The sequence below is a fragment of the Zerene cesonia genome, chromosome 23, assembly GCF_012273895.1.
Source record: "Zerene cesonia ecotype Mississippi chromosome 23, Zerene_cesonia_1.1, whole genome shotgun sequence".
Taxonomy (NCBI): Eukaryota; Metazoa; Arthropoda; class Insecta; order Lepidoptera; family Pieridae; genus Zerene; species Zerene cesonia.
Genome location: NC_052124.1, coordinates 2975468 through 2991174, shown reverse-complemented (window position 1 = coordinate 2991174; position 15707 = coordinate 2975468). Strand labels below are relative to the sequence as shown.

Genomic DNA, 15707 nt, shown 5'->3' with positions numbered 1-15707 from the left:
TCTTATATATAAAATTCTCGTGTCACAATGTTAGTCTCTTTACTCCTCCAAAACAGCTTGACCGATTCCTCTGAAATTTGGTAAGCATATTGGGTAGGTCTGAGAATCGGCTACTTTTTGTTTGTACATAGAACTGACAAGTTATCCAAGAAATTGAATTAAAATCAGAAAAAAGCAACATTATGCAAACAGGCTTTTCTATTAAATATTAAATATTAACTACTTCTATACATAACATTGTTTTTAAAGTGTATTCTATATAATCCACAACTTACACTTCTTAGGGATGGGATGTATGATTGCAAAGAGAGCATCTTCCTCCTCTTGCAGGCGTCGGTTGAACTCCCGCTGGTCCTTCAGTGCCAAGATCTGGTCAAACCTCTCGCGACACAGCACTGCTTGGAAACGGTACACATGCCTGAAATTTGACAACTTTCATATTGCATCATTTTAACAGCATAAAAAATGACAACAGAAATGAATACTACACATATCATAATCAAATTGTAAATGAACAAACGGTGAATTTAAACTATTTATAATTAGTATTAATACAAATCAATGTTATACTGTAACTGTAAAGATCACATAAGACTAGCCCATAATTAAGATATTGAGTAAGATACTTTAAATTTGACACAAATTTGTGGGTACATGTACAATAAATGCGAGAATAAACTACAATGAGGTTATCTGTGACTACAAAATGTTCCTTTCAATTACCTTACATTACATTTTAAACTTTAAAATTCAAATGAAAGAAATCTTGCATTGGAAGATAATAAGTACCGCGTTGTTTTCATAGATTAGAACTGGAAATGGTAGAAAAATAAGATATAAAATTACGTAATTAATCTGGCGAAGTGCAGGGAAGAGTTTTGATTCAATTCTTACCTTCTATCATAATAGGCTTCTAAATTGCGCAGTGTTCTTTTGTAGAGGCTTTGAAGTTTCTGTGTTTGTGTTTTTATTCCTAAAGGTAGAACCGACATTTTCGTATTTTGTAGCGCTGTAATAAATCAATGTAAATAAACGTCAACAGTCAATCGAAACTAAAAATAAAAATTTGAGAGTTGAGACCGAGACATGACATTTGACTACCGCTGTGAAATTGCCACTGGCAAAAAGCTTTGTCTATGTTGTCACTCTTTGCCATAAGAGAAAAAAAGTCAATGTCATGTAATATGTATTTTAGATAAATAGATTAAACGTTTATTAAAATAACACGTTAAATACACAACAATTACAAATTAAAAACAATTGAACAAAGAAAAAATAACAGACAGAGGAAAAAACAGGACGAGACAAAATGCACTGTATTCTACTGTCAAGTAGAGTTAATGGGGACCCTGACGCTGATATTCTGCCAACACCACTTGAGGGTCGAAGAATAAGATACTAACATAATTAAATGAATACCATTACAATTGAGTTAAAAGCAATGGTGGCTCAGTGGTGAGAAGCCCTTACTTTAAAAATCGATAAGTCGGGGTTCGAGACCGAGCGAGCGAGCAGGAAATAAATTGATTTTTCAATTTATCTGCGCATGTGGATAACATCACCACTGCTAAAAACGGTGAAGGAAAACATGGTGAGAAAACCGGGATGTCCAAGAATCAAAAGTTCGACGACATGTGACATCTACCAACCCGCACTTGGCCAGCGTGGTGGACTATGTCCTGAACCCTCATAGGAGACCAGTGTCCCAGCAATGGGAACATATATGGGCTGATGATGATGATGATGACATGTGAGTGAGACAAAAATAATATTGAATACATGGAATAAAGAATAGTATAAAAATAGATGAAATAAATAACAATAATAATAAACCCGCAGGGCACCTTGTGGCAAGGTGACGGAGAGTAGCACCCCCGTGGTCCTTAGTTTTCCCGGGGGAGGCCCGCATCCTCACCTCCGGACTGTCTCGGTGGCAGTTCGGAGTGAACTCCTCTGGCTTGCCTTAATTGGCCGTCCAGAATGGTGATGCAAGAGCTATATCCTCGGGGGTGGTAGTGTCTAATGGCGTAATAGCGGGGAAAACGAATCCGGGCCTGCGGGCCCGCGATGATGATGCTAGTGTTGGTGTGTTGGGAGCTCATCGACCGAACTGGCAAGTCACCGTCTGCCACTATTTTTATATTTTCGAAGTTGTAAAGGCAGACGCCCATAGTTTCCCATAGACCCGACCTACCAATCCATCGAACACCCCCCTTCCATAGCCTAGTTTTGTGACGTTCAATTTTTTTGCAATAGTCCTACCTCGGCCGCGGACTGCCCAGGGTTGTGTCCCACAGCACATTAAATTCTCTAAAGGGCCTCTGCGTGTTGGATCTGTGTCCCCATGTAAGCCTTCCAAAAGACCGGGTGCTTTCCTTCTGGAGGTACCCGAGTATTATGGAGAGATACACATGATAATAATAAATAATAGCTTTAAGAACTACTAAAGTGCAAGGTAGGTGGCTCAAAACTTAGGCGTCTACGACAGAGTCAAAACTGCATACAATGAGGAAAGAATTAAATTATGAAATAGATTTTTGAATATTAAGAAGGTGGGATCGGTAAGCGACTTTAAAAAAAATTACTACGAAGTTGTTGTATAGGTGGGGGGATGTGGTTCCTTCGTGGTGGTATCCTTGCGGATTGTGCCATCAGCTGAATTACACAGCTTGATTCCGCCCCATTCTTCTATCCCCATTCTTCTATCGGTCGTCGAAGCGCACAGACTCAGACATATAGTGGATGTTCCAAGTACCCGGACGAAGCGGTTTGATTCCACATTCTTACCGCAAGCATGCTTCCTGAGTCTGTGTTCCCCGACGAGTACAATCTGGAGGTCGTCAAGAGAAGAGTGAACAGGTACCTTCTAGGGAAGCGCGCTTCATCTTAAACCACATCGCAGCTTATCATCTGGCGAGATCGTGATCAAGCGCTTCCCTATCACGAATAAAAAAAAATAAAATAAAAATCAACTTATCAAACAGGTAAGCGGGCTGTTTCGTCTTTAGGAGATCAAATAGGAAACAAGCAAGATACAAGCAAGCAAATTTTTGTCTACTTTTCATATTAAGAATTTAGATGAGTTAAGGAAGGGATTAATGTGAGATCTTGGTGGGACATTTAAAACAGTATCTGATACATGCGTTCTGTAATTTTTGAATAAGATGTTAAGAATGCTGAAGTAGGCAGGGGCCATAAATATTTATGCAGTAATTGAGTTTAGAAAACACAATTTATTATCATAAAAGCAGTCGAAGATCAGTCGTGATGAAAGGACGCAATTTATAAAAAAAAAATAGAAGGATAAAAGCAGTTACGTACAGTATTCAGCACATGGCTCTCGAAATGAAGTCGGTTATCAAACATTAGTCCTAGATTTTTTTCCTCATCCACCTCAGCGATCGGAAATTTGTCAACGCATATGGAGATACGTAAATCTTTGATTGCCCCAACTTGCCGCCTCGATCCAATGATATTTCAATATATTACGGTTTAATACCAATGAGTTTTTTTGAAGCCCAAGCAGAAATGAGATCCAAATCCTGCGACAGCCCACTTAAACGTTCCGAGGCGTTGTCACGACTCATTGGTATATACCTAAACCTGCAAATCATCAGCATAAGATGGTAATTTGAGAATTTTATACACTCTGTTATGTCCACAGCGTAGATCATAAAAAACACTATAAAGGTACTGATTTTTGTATTTTGAAACAAATTTAAATAATTATTTTGTAAAGTACCTCCAGTGGACATTAACTGCTGCTTTGTGTAGAACTATCTTCTACTTGTAAAGTATATTAATCGCGTTTAAAATCCGTTATAAATCTCTAAATTTTTATTGTCTTGTACTGTTGTAATATTAATGCATCAAGAAAGATACGCTTATATTTTGACTATAATTTGAGTACTGCAAAAACAATGTCTATCCTAATAAATTACTAAATGCATAATATGTACCTAACTTAATCTCCGTACCTTCCACTCAGCTGTTTTTGCGTGAAAGAGTTACAATAAGTTAAATTCAAACTTGTTTGTTAATATTCAAAGACTAACTGATCCGCCTCGGACACACTATTAAACTCACGCGACACACATTTTCTTCTTTTGATATGAAATCCTGAAAAAACCAATCAATACGAATAATACAAAAAGTAATCAATAGCTACGATAACAACCTCAGATATAAAATAATTTATTTCGCTAATGACTAATACCAAGGTACAAATAATGAGGTCTAGTTTCGGCTTTTTCTTAAATTTTCAGTAAGAAAAAGTGAAAATTTGTTAAATGAGAAAACTATAATAGTACGACATTTTATATGCGTTTTATAATCGGTTCAGTTAGTAAAATAATTTTCTTTAGTTTGATAATCTGTATATCTTCCTTCATTTGTTTATTGTGCAATAAATAATAAATAAATAGTATAATTTTAAAATAGGTTTATTACATCCAGAGATTTTCCCCACAACGACACAAACTTACAAATTGCTAACACTTAATAAGGACCAGTACATGGGACACACTATAAGTTTTCAGCTTCTGGATAAACGGAACTAATTATTTGAATTTCGAATGTTAATATGTTTTTTAAAACGTTGCAACCTTCATGGTAATAAAAATAAAAGATTTTAGACCGGTCATTTTTATGATTTAAAAGTTCTCTCTTCCTGCAAGACTGTGCAGTTCATCTTCAAACTGATTTTTGGGAGAGAAGCACCTTGTCTGAGCACCGTGAAGAGATAGTTTGTTGAATTTGAGAGAGGTCGGCTTTCTTTACATGAAGGGCGGCTTTCAACTACTGTCAACGAAAATAATGATAAGTGACTACTGATAAGCGGCTAATTGAAAAAAACCCGCGGATTACCTATGAGACAATTGGAGAACTATTGGGGATTGATATGAACCAAGTTCAGAAAATACACATATGCAACCACGGACTCATGCTGTTTATGACATTGTCACAGGGGACGTAACGTGGCTTTATTGTTTTGAAACCAAATAACAGAAATTTTGTGAACGGGAAAATGAGAACGGGCCAACAAAACTTTTGTTATAAAAGTGAGGCAGTCGAGAAACGTTGGAGTGTATTGAGAGTATTCGACCATTTGTTTACCCAGGGTGTTACAAAAAGTTAGCCAAATACGACCAAAAAGCCGCGTTTTCCTAAATCATGAAAACGCTTCCTCAAACACAACCAACAAAACAAAGTAATTTTTAGTTCCATCCTATACACAACCCCGACCTAGCACCATGTGATTTGTTTACCAAAAATCAAAGATTTGACAAGTGGGTTCACTTTTGCCAACTCCTGAGAGACAGTGATAGCTTTCAATCAGCACGTAGATATAGATACACAGGTTAATATATATGGTACTGTATATATGATACTAGGATTGGAATCCTTTTAATGAGTGCAATGTTTTTCGTGATAATCTAAAATCTAATGGAGTATCGCGTATAGTGCTTCAACAAAGCTCTACTTCTTGTTATACTATGTTAAAAAGCTGTAATTAAACTGACAATATAAAACTCGTCGTAAATTACTTCATAAAGTCGTTTTAACATAAAACATCGTTAGCTACATTGTAACGATGTTTGAGTACGATATCGAATCTTACATCTAATCGCAGTGGTCACACCAACATGTAAAGCATTATTTTAATATCGTATCGGCAGACATCCAGTCGCAGTGATTCTAATAACTCCGATCTTATGTGTGAGCGGATCGATTGTTATGAACTTAAAAAAATTGGATCGCCTGTATAGTTTTTAGTAGATTTGCATTTCTTTTACGTTATTTGTTTAAAAACCACGTAGGTAAAGTATCCGTGTTTAAATATTCAATGGCTAGCAAAGTTTATTTAAAAAACGTAAAATACTATAATTATGATTTACTATAATTACTGCATTTACTTAAAGTATATGCATAATTGTGCAGTCCTACTTTGGCGTTATAAAAGAAAACTACGAATGTAAAATTGACAGACATAAGCGGGTTTGTTATTATGCAAAGCTCGGTTGCAGTGAAAACATGTCAGTGGAGGAATGCCGGGTGCGCGGCGCGCTGGGCGTGGTGCTGCGCTGCGGGCGCGCGGTGGGAGTGGCGCCGGTGAAGCTGGCGCGCGCCGGAGACGGCTACCGAGCCCGCTTCTGCAGAGCCACTGCCATCTATGGACGTGTTCTAATCGTCCTACTCGGTAAGCAATCGTCTTGTTGAAGCATGCAATTGGGACGAACTTCTTTCTGGCACTTTACGTACCGTAATTGGTTCAGGGCAGTTAGTATTTTCAGTACTCAGCAAATAATTATGCACCAAGAGAATCCCATATTTTATTTAATTTAGAATTCTGTATTATAATAATTAATATTGTTTTTTTTAAATATATTTACATTGTTCTCTTTATAAAATGAGGTAATCTACGAACAAAACAACAAAAGTTACTATCTAAATAATTTTCGGTTTGCAACTCTCAGCCGTGGACGCCCTAAGCGTAGACCTGATAAATCTAAAGGCAATGTGGGCGCACGGCAAGCTGCTCATCAAGTCGGAGTTCACGCACCTGCCAATGTCGTTCACGCTGCTGGTCGTCATGGTGACCAGCTCACTGGGCACTCGCAGCTTTGTGCAGAGCATGTTCGGATACCTGACAGCCCTACAGAAGGTTATCTAGTGGCGTGTTTAGCAAACAAATTGGTATTGTGATTCACCTTGCACAAACAAAAATATTGTCCTTTAGTAGGCCATTTTATAAAAAAAATTATTAAAACATAGAACGTAGCTAGTGGTTTCCCACAATCAATATATTATGTTAAGCATTTAATTTAAATAAATCTTTTTAGATATTCATTATAATTCCCCAGATAAAAACTAATTTTAATGTTCGAACGGAGAAAAAGCGTTCGGTTCTATCACTAATTATCTTTTCTGGATATTGTTGCATGGAAATATGGGATGTTAGCGACGAATTCGATTATAATCAAGGTGAGTGTTTAATGTGTAGCCACGATGCAAATATTGGTATTCGGTAACACAAGCTTACCACTTACTAAGTTACTGTTTCTATAAATAGCTTGGTGCAGAGCAAAGGTGTGCAATGAAAGGTAGAGGCGAGTGTATTAAAAAGTTTGTACAAAAACATCATGTTTCCTCAGTCTTGGGCTTAAATTAAACAACCGAGCTGCATTGGTTGATTCGTATTTTAAATCACAGTAAAAAAAAATAAAGGATAGATAACTCTTTCGCAATTTACAAATTTATACATCTAGGCTTAGCCTATGTAAGCTATTTATAAGTTTAACGAAGAGAATCCCAAGAAAATTTTTGTTTCTTTTCTGTCTTTTTCTGATTTGTATCCGATGCTCGTTTTTTTTTTATTAGTATAATAGTGACTATTCAATAGAACGGCTACTATCTAGTAACCAATGTTAATTATCATTAGATTTTTACTAATTATTACTTTTAGTTGTACTAACATTATTGAAAAGTTTTGGCGTCATGAAGTATATAATGCTAATGATGATGATGATTCAAGTGGCCATTATTTATTTTGAGATTCACAAGGCTTTAGAAGCAATAACTGAAGACTTGGAGCAGTTAATTTATCCAGGTAAGTTTGGTTTTATAAACTATGGCATAAATATAGCTTAAATGTAGTTTTGGCTATGGCATAAATGTAGCTTTCAAATAAGGGCAGTCGACTACAAAGCCCAAAATATAAAAAGACAGATGGATACATGCTCTCTAAACATTCAGAGAGGTAGTGCCTGCCGGAAGCGTGAGGCATAGGAAACGGGCTCCCGACTCTCCCACTGAGTCAAACACAGAAGCATGCTACTATTTCACACCGGTCTTCTGTGAGGGTTTGTAACTTCCTCGGTGCGAGCTGGCCCAATTGTTGCCGATGCGTGCTCGACTTTAACATAAATTAATAAGAATAGTCGGAAATATAACTTTTTAGCGGACGATTATAAGGAAGAAGTCAAGCGCTGTCTCCGGGACGTTAACCGCCGCTTCCTCATCGTTTGTGACGTCACCACGCAGATGAACAAACACACGGGCCTCTTCAGTGTGATTGTATTCATTTTTAACATCTTTACCATGATAGATACGAGCTCTTATATTGCAATTCATTTTATTGCGCATGGTAAGCAGGAAAATCACAATTGTTTATGGTATTAACATAGAAAGAAGTTACGAAGTCACTGAGATATAGATATATATATTATGTTAATGTCAAATCTCATTGTTACCGCAAAAATCAGTCCAAAGTGATTATAACTGAAACGTTACGTCACAAAAACTTTTGAAAAATTTTCATAGTTTTTGCTTTATTATATCTATATTACCATAACATTCTATAACAAAACATTAAAAAGTAGCGACGCGACACTCCATTTGAATGTTACAGGATATAGGAATGTTGACTGGTGGTACGTGTCACGCCACTCACTCTGGTTCACGCTGGAGGTGCTCAGGCCCATTCTCTTCTATGAATCATTTCATCAAATCGACAATGAGGTATCACGAACGACATTTTTGTCCGCGAGTCTAACGTCCAGTAAGAGCAGGGCTATTTTTCCATTTACAACCGCACGCACGTTCGCAATATGTTGTGAAATGGAGCTTTACTAGACGCTTTATACGACGTAGTTATAGTCTGAATATAAAGTGGCGTAATGACAAAACAGGAATTAATTGAACAACAAAACAAAACAGAAAAAGTAACAATTGATGTACACGCTCGTTGTTTCGATGTAAATTCAGTATTTCTAATTGTATGAATGGAATTAAGCAACATGCGTCATATTTTTTAACCATTCAGTTTAAATAATCAACTCAAAAATGGAGCTTCAGATTAAATTTTGTGGGAATAATTATGATGTTGTGAACTCAACTCAACATTTATGTTGTTTATGCATATAACGGATAAATTACATTTTTTACATTATATATTATAAATAACGACTAAACAACGAACTAAGTGTAGTGGCGCAGTGACCCAAAGTGAGTCTTTGCCTCCGACAATAAGAGCCACTATTTTTTAGATTTTAAATAACGTATACGTATAAATTGAGAGAAAATTTAAATTATTTTGGGTTAATCTTTTTTTATCTCTGTATCCTTGCAAGAGAGTGTGAGTAGCGTTTTTGGTATGTGGTTGTTCGGACAAGAAGGGACGTTTTTAAATGGACTTCTTGAGTGATTGATTGTATTAATATAAATCAATCAACTAATAAATGTTTCAAATAATGTCCACAGAAAACGAAAATAAAGTGTATAATGGCCAAAGTGATGTACCGGTGGACAGGCTGCGGCGAGCTGCTGTGGGAGGAGCTGGAGGTGGGCGCGCAGCAGCTGCTGGCGCACGCCGCGCCCGTCGCGCTCTTCGGCATGCTGCATTACTCGCGCGCGCTGCTGCTCACCGTGAGTCGTGCGCGTGCGCCTCGTGCGGCGCGTGTCTGTACACTGCACGCGGCACACTGCACGAGGCACACTGCACGAGGCACACTGCACAAGGCACACTGCACGCTCGCGACTCGCTTTATTGCACCGCTTGACAGCCGATCTCAATCCGATCAAGCGCGGCGCTCCGTGCATTTTAGTCGCAAATTGATATTAAATTTGCTTTAATTTTTGCAGACGTTTAGTGTTGTGATGACGTACGCAATCGTGGAGTTGCAGTTCAAGATAATCAGCTTTCAGTCCTCAAATCAGGACATCCAGCCTTCGCCGTACAATATAACTTCTATGTAATTTTTTCAATGTCTCATCTTTATAATTTTATGAGTAATAAAATAAAAACTTTGTTGACTTTCGTTTGTTTTAAACTAACTTTCGTTTGACTATCGTTTGTTTATTTTTATTTTATAAGGTTGAAAAAAATATTTATATAATAATTAATATGGTCTATACGTATCAAGCCAACTATATGATTGACAAACGGCAGTTTGCACCGCATGCCGGTGCGGGTAGGTCGAGAATTTACTTTTTCCAAACGTGTTCAAGGAGCCACTTGTGCGTCGACAATTCCTGGGTCGTCAAAAATGCAACGAATCTAACATAGCCCACCGCCTCCCTGGTACAGCGGTTAACGCATTATCATAGAACCGAGGGGTCCGAATAGCTCAAAAACTGCTGCACAGATTTTGACGTGTTTTTTTAGTGATGCAAGAGGAAGGTTTATAAGTGTAAAAAATCCCGAAATTCCCACGGGAACGGGAAGAACGCGGGTAAATGTATCCCAAGGTATGATTATAATGATTGATTATTGGTGAGCGCTGCTAAATCTATTTCTATCTATTTAGAAATTAGTTCGCGAGGGCATAATATGACTAACTTTTACAGTTAAGCTACAATAACCGTTTTTAGTTAAAATTCATTAGTTAAAAAGGAGTGTAATTTTAAGTTGATGATATTCGTATAATGGTATTAATCTATATAAAAATAATTGACTCTTTAATCAAGGTTCATTGCGTTGCTTTATATACCTCTTTCAATTATTAAAATCGGACAGTTAGTTTCCGAGTTATGATGAGAAATATACAAAATAATTATTCTCGATGGCGGATCTCCGCAGCGACGATGGATTCGAATTTAATAGATAGAGTGTTCAAGAGGAAAGTTTATATGTAATATCTATTAAACTACTCCGAATTAAGGCGTGTGAAGCCGCGGGTAAAAGCAAGTGTTATATAAACAATAGGAAAACGGTAAATGTCATATTGTTACGCAACACTCACATTTTTACTATTACTAATAAAAAAGATACGAACTATTACCAGAATAATCATAATTTTGCACAGCAGATTTCTTTAAATAATTTTATGTAAAAGTATGCCATACTCCTACACATTTTAGTCCTAAAAGAATGGAGGATATTGTTTTGTATTTATATAATCTTGCGGTCCTGACTCCTCCTCATACATAATAAATTGTGATTAACTGAAATTAATTCTTTACATTCTTTATTTTTTCTGGTGTCCTTATAATCCAATTAATACCTAGTACCTGGATGACCGAGCTTTACTCGGTTTAACTTCGTGAAGTTAGATTGTTTATAAGCGTTTTTTCCAAGATCGTTGACAACACGATCGTTGAAAACACTCATTGACTTCGTTACTTAACAACGCCATCTGCTGGAACTTTAATTATTCGCCAAAAAATAGTATTAGTATTACTATTAGCCAATAGATGTCAGGAAGAAAAAATTGTATTAGTATTATTATTCGCCAATAGATGTCAGGAAGAGTCGCTAAGTTTAAGTCGATAAAACACGAATATGACATTTTCTAAAAAAAATTCCTAGCTAGATCGATTTATCGCCCCCGAAACCCCCTATATACTAAATTTCATGAAAATCGTTGGAGCCGATTCCGAGATTCCAATTATATATATATATATATATATATACAAGAATTGCTCGTTTAAAGGTATAAGATAAGATAAGATAAGATAAGATAAGATAAAAACATCGCAAAGGTTGTTTTTTAATGAAAAATGTTTCTCGAGTAGTAAAATTCTACATAGCATTACATTAACTGTGGCTATACATTAAGACAAATTTCAAACATAGCCACCGAATGAAAAAGGGTGCGGGTTCTTTCTAATTTTAATTTATTATTTTATTACTCGTGTAAATAAAGAGAAGGATGAAATAAAGAATTTACCAAACTCAAAATTGCTGTAACAGTAAAAATAATAATTTTTATATGTATTACGCTCAAACACTGAAGTTACGCTCACACGGGAGCGGGACTGAATTGACTCAAACCACGAGTTACAGATCCACAACGCAAATGTCATGTGATAGCTCTAATGAAAACGCGTTGTAACTATAGAAGACCGCATGAAATTCACTTGAATTCATAAACAATTTTATTTTTCATATAATATAGAAACCTTAAGATTGTTGTCTGTCTTTCATGATCCTTTTTCGCAGGAGCGCGCAGGTATCAACCTGAAATTCATAGCAAATACTGTTACGGTTTACTGTTGCTTGGAGCTGTGAAAAATTTAAAAAGGTTGAGGTGTCAGAGATAGAGCGGAAATTCCTTTTTTGGAGATGGCGGCCGCGGGGCGAGGGCGGCGGTCCCACAAACTTGAAGTTAAGCTACACCAAACCCATGCATCAAATAAAATTGTATCGTGTGGGAAACGCTCGCTCGGGATTTAAAAGTCTTACCTTTAAAATGTTACATTTCTATGGACTTATGTAAATGATTCAAAAACTGATTAAAATTTTAGGTACCTAATACATGTTTTGATACAACCACATAAATTGTGATTATAATTGAAATTGTAATTGTAATTACCGTAATAATCGCGACTTATCTCCATGTACGGGCAGGGGACAACCTTTTCCAGTGAAAAATATAGTTACTATTAGTAATAATTATATGAATATTTCGCAGGTGTGTACGGAACCCTCGTTGTTTGTGAATCGCGACTTTATGTGAGCTGACCCTAAGTAAAACTTCACTATAATGACTCTACTGTGTATCTACATCAATAAGTCAATCAAAGCATATCTAAATTATGGCTTTTTACTAAATCTTTATCTGCTAGTCACAAGTAGATGAGAAAGCGTATTATTTCAATATTTTTCTAGCTTTTTAGGCGCACTCGCGATTAAATACGAAACATGAATCACGGTGAATGGCGACGACAATCTAGCGTTTCAAGTTGACAATAGAACAAGAAAATAAAAAACCAAAGGTAGGTTAACACAGTTTTTACCTTTTTTATTTTCTTTCGATTTCAATTAAAATGTGGTCATAAGGCTCTATGCAGCTAGAGAGATTATATGGCATAACCCTAGATGTTGTGGTGGAGATGCAATTTTTTATTTTGTACACAATTACCTTCTATTCCAATAGAGCATTAGTTATGGCGGCGATGGGTTCCCAGAGCGGCGTGCGGGGCGTGCAGGACGTGCGGGGCGCGCTGGGGGCGGTGTGCCGCGTGTGTCGCGCGCTCGGCCTGTGTCCGCTGCCGCTCGCGCCGCTCGCGCCGCCCGACCCGCGCGGCTTCGCTGCCCGCGCACTTTCCATCTACAGTTTTTGCATTATGCTACCACTATACAGTAAGTAGGCTGACTGATTGGTGCCTAAGAAATTGCGTTATCTTCCTACACATGGTACAGTAAAAAAGATAAAATTGTATTATTTACTTAGATGTGATAGGCTCGATGGGGCTGCGCGAACTGTATTTGTCTCCGTCAAAGAACATGTACAAGTATGTATCGAGGTTGACATGTTTCGTCTGCTTCGTGCTGCTGACCGACGCTGCGTTGCTCACCGGCCCGCGCCGCATGCGAAGCTGGAGCCAGTGCTTAAGCCTACTGGAGCAAGTAATCCTTTGCTGCAATGATTGTTACTTTTCCCAATTTTTATATACATACAGTCGAACTCGCCGCACAGATTACACTTCCGACTCAATAGATATTATATACCTATTCATTAACTTAATATCTTAATTTAATTATAACAATTATTTTTAGATCACATCGCGAACTAAGACTATCGAGAAGAAGGAAAAAAAATGGGTGATATTTATTTGTTTATATGTCGGACTTGTATTTATCATTAACATATCATACATCTTTGTATACGGATGCACTGCAGACAAATTTTGCTCATTGCGTAAGGGTTCAATTATTGATTACGTTATATATTGCTTCAAATTGTATAAAAGTATTCCGACCTTCTGTTGCGTATTCAAATCAGATAATTCGTCAACGAGTCTTCAAGCGCCAATGGTTTCGGTTGCTTTCAGCGAACACCTTATACATGGCGCTAATGCAAGGTACGTTGACGCTGACCACGTACGCAATCTCGTTCCAATACATACTAATGGTGGCTCGTATATATTCGGCAATTAAGAAAGTAAACATTAAATTAAAAAATGTTCAATTAGGTAAGTAAACAGGTGCGCACTGTTTAAATCCGCGGATAGTCGTCGTTTCTTAAATATTATAATTTTATCTAATATTTAAGATGGATTGAAGTTTTCAACTGTGAAGTGGAGAAAGGTTATAAGAAACAATTTTTTGAACGTCACCACAGTTCTCAGTCAGGTCAGGACAGGTAAGGGACACAGATGCTCGATTTTAGAGCGTAATCTCTTCGGGTTACTATTGTTAAATTGTTATTATTTGTTTTCAGATCACATAGAGTACACTAAAACCTCGGCAAAGGTCAGGGAACAGGCTCTAGCCTTCATGTCGATATGCGACATCATCAGAAAAATAACAGCAAGCGACGCGGCGATCAACGTTTTAATTATTCTAGTCACCATTACGAGGCTCATGTTGTCAACACATGTGCTGGTAGAAATGGACCAGGACGAAAGTAAGATATAGAATCATTTCTCAACCCTTGAAAATTGTCAATTTTTTACTCTTGTTTCGCTTCGCTACGGTCGCTCTCGCTCGGCCGCTTTCTTACTTACATAATACATAATATGGAGTGCTATTACAGATTTCAACTGGATATTGATATCTTGTGTGGAACTTATGTGGGGATTAAATGTGACCGTCAGAACGATCCTAATGATAGAACCGTGCCATCGCACTCAACATCAGGTTTCACAATTAAAATAAATATATTAACGTAACATGATTAAAAAAAAACTCAAATATCCGTTATTTAATGACGCAATAATTAAATGTTGTCAGATTGTTTAAAAAAAGCAATACAAAAAAACTAACCTGTAGCTGGTTTCTACTAGAGATAAATTTTTGTCATTAAATTACAATGATTCGAATTCGAATAGACGAAGAGGGCGGGGAAAGTGAATAAATTTGATCATTTCCATTCACAGCTAAGGATGGCAAAAGTCTTAGTAAATGTATCAATAAGAGAGTGGTACAGTGATGTAGAAGTAGCCAACGAGCTAAAGCTTTTCAACTATCTGTGCTGTCTCAACGATCCTACTTTCTCTCCGTTTGGCATCTGCACCATGGACAGATCTCTCAACACAAGAGTTATTATAAATATTTCTTTTTTCCATTGCTAAAAGGAAACTTATTGGAATGCTTTCAATTTCTATTCGGTTATATCGCCGTAAAATTGTTAACACCGTTAGATATTATAATCTAATAAATTTACTCAATTCAATAGATTAAATCTTTCTCGTGAGATTGCAAAGTATAGCAATTTAATGCACTATTTTTCGATTATACTCGTTGTCGCCGTTGCCATTCACACCAAATGTCTGACGCAACGGAGTCAGCGGAGAACAAGTAACGTTTTTATAATTATATGGTGACATGTATATTGGTTATGGTCGTAAGTCTTCTATAAAAGTACCTAAGATTTAAGATTGACCGTACTCTTTCAGATTCTGGGATTCGTTACAACGTTCTTCGTAGCTCTTACACAAAACCGCTTTGCGAATAAGTAGTAATAATAGTTATTTATTTCATTTACCCATACACGGAATATGTTAAAGCTGCTCGAGATTGCTACCCTCTATTATGATGCATCTGGCAGAATGAAGGAATGAAAACGTCATCACAAATTGTCAGAGAAAATTTTGAATAATTTCAATTTATAGATGTTTTTATCAAATATAATGATATTGTTATAACAACGTAATATTTAATGTTCATAGCATTATCTTGTAATTGCACACTTTTTCTCAATTTCCCAAAAGTAAAAGGATATAGGTAACATTATGATGTATATTTTATGGACACACCACTA

The 15707-nt window shown here is 36.8% G+C and overlaps 1 protein-coding gene across 1 annotated transcript; it reads right to left on the bottom strand.

Moving 5' to 3' along the window:
* Nucleotides 1-240: 240 nt before the first annotated feature.
* LOC119836243 (NADH dehydrogenase [ubiquinone] 1 beta subcomplex subunit 9-like) lies at nucleotides 241-1060 on the bottom strand. The gene is made up of 2 exons (XM_038361519.1): nucleotides 895-1060; nucleotides 241-418 (listed from the first exon to the last, which is right to left on the bottom strand). The coding sequence occupies exons 1-2, from the start codon at nucleotides 990-992 to the stop codon at nucleotides 256-258; spliced, it is 261 nt and encodes an 86-aa protein (XP_038217447.1). The 5' UTR covers nucleotides 993-1060; the 3' UTR covers nucleotides 241-255.
* Nucleotides 1061-15707: the final 14647 nt, after the last annotated feature.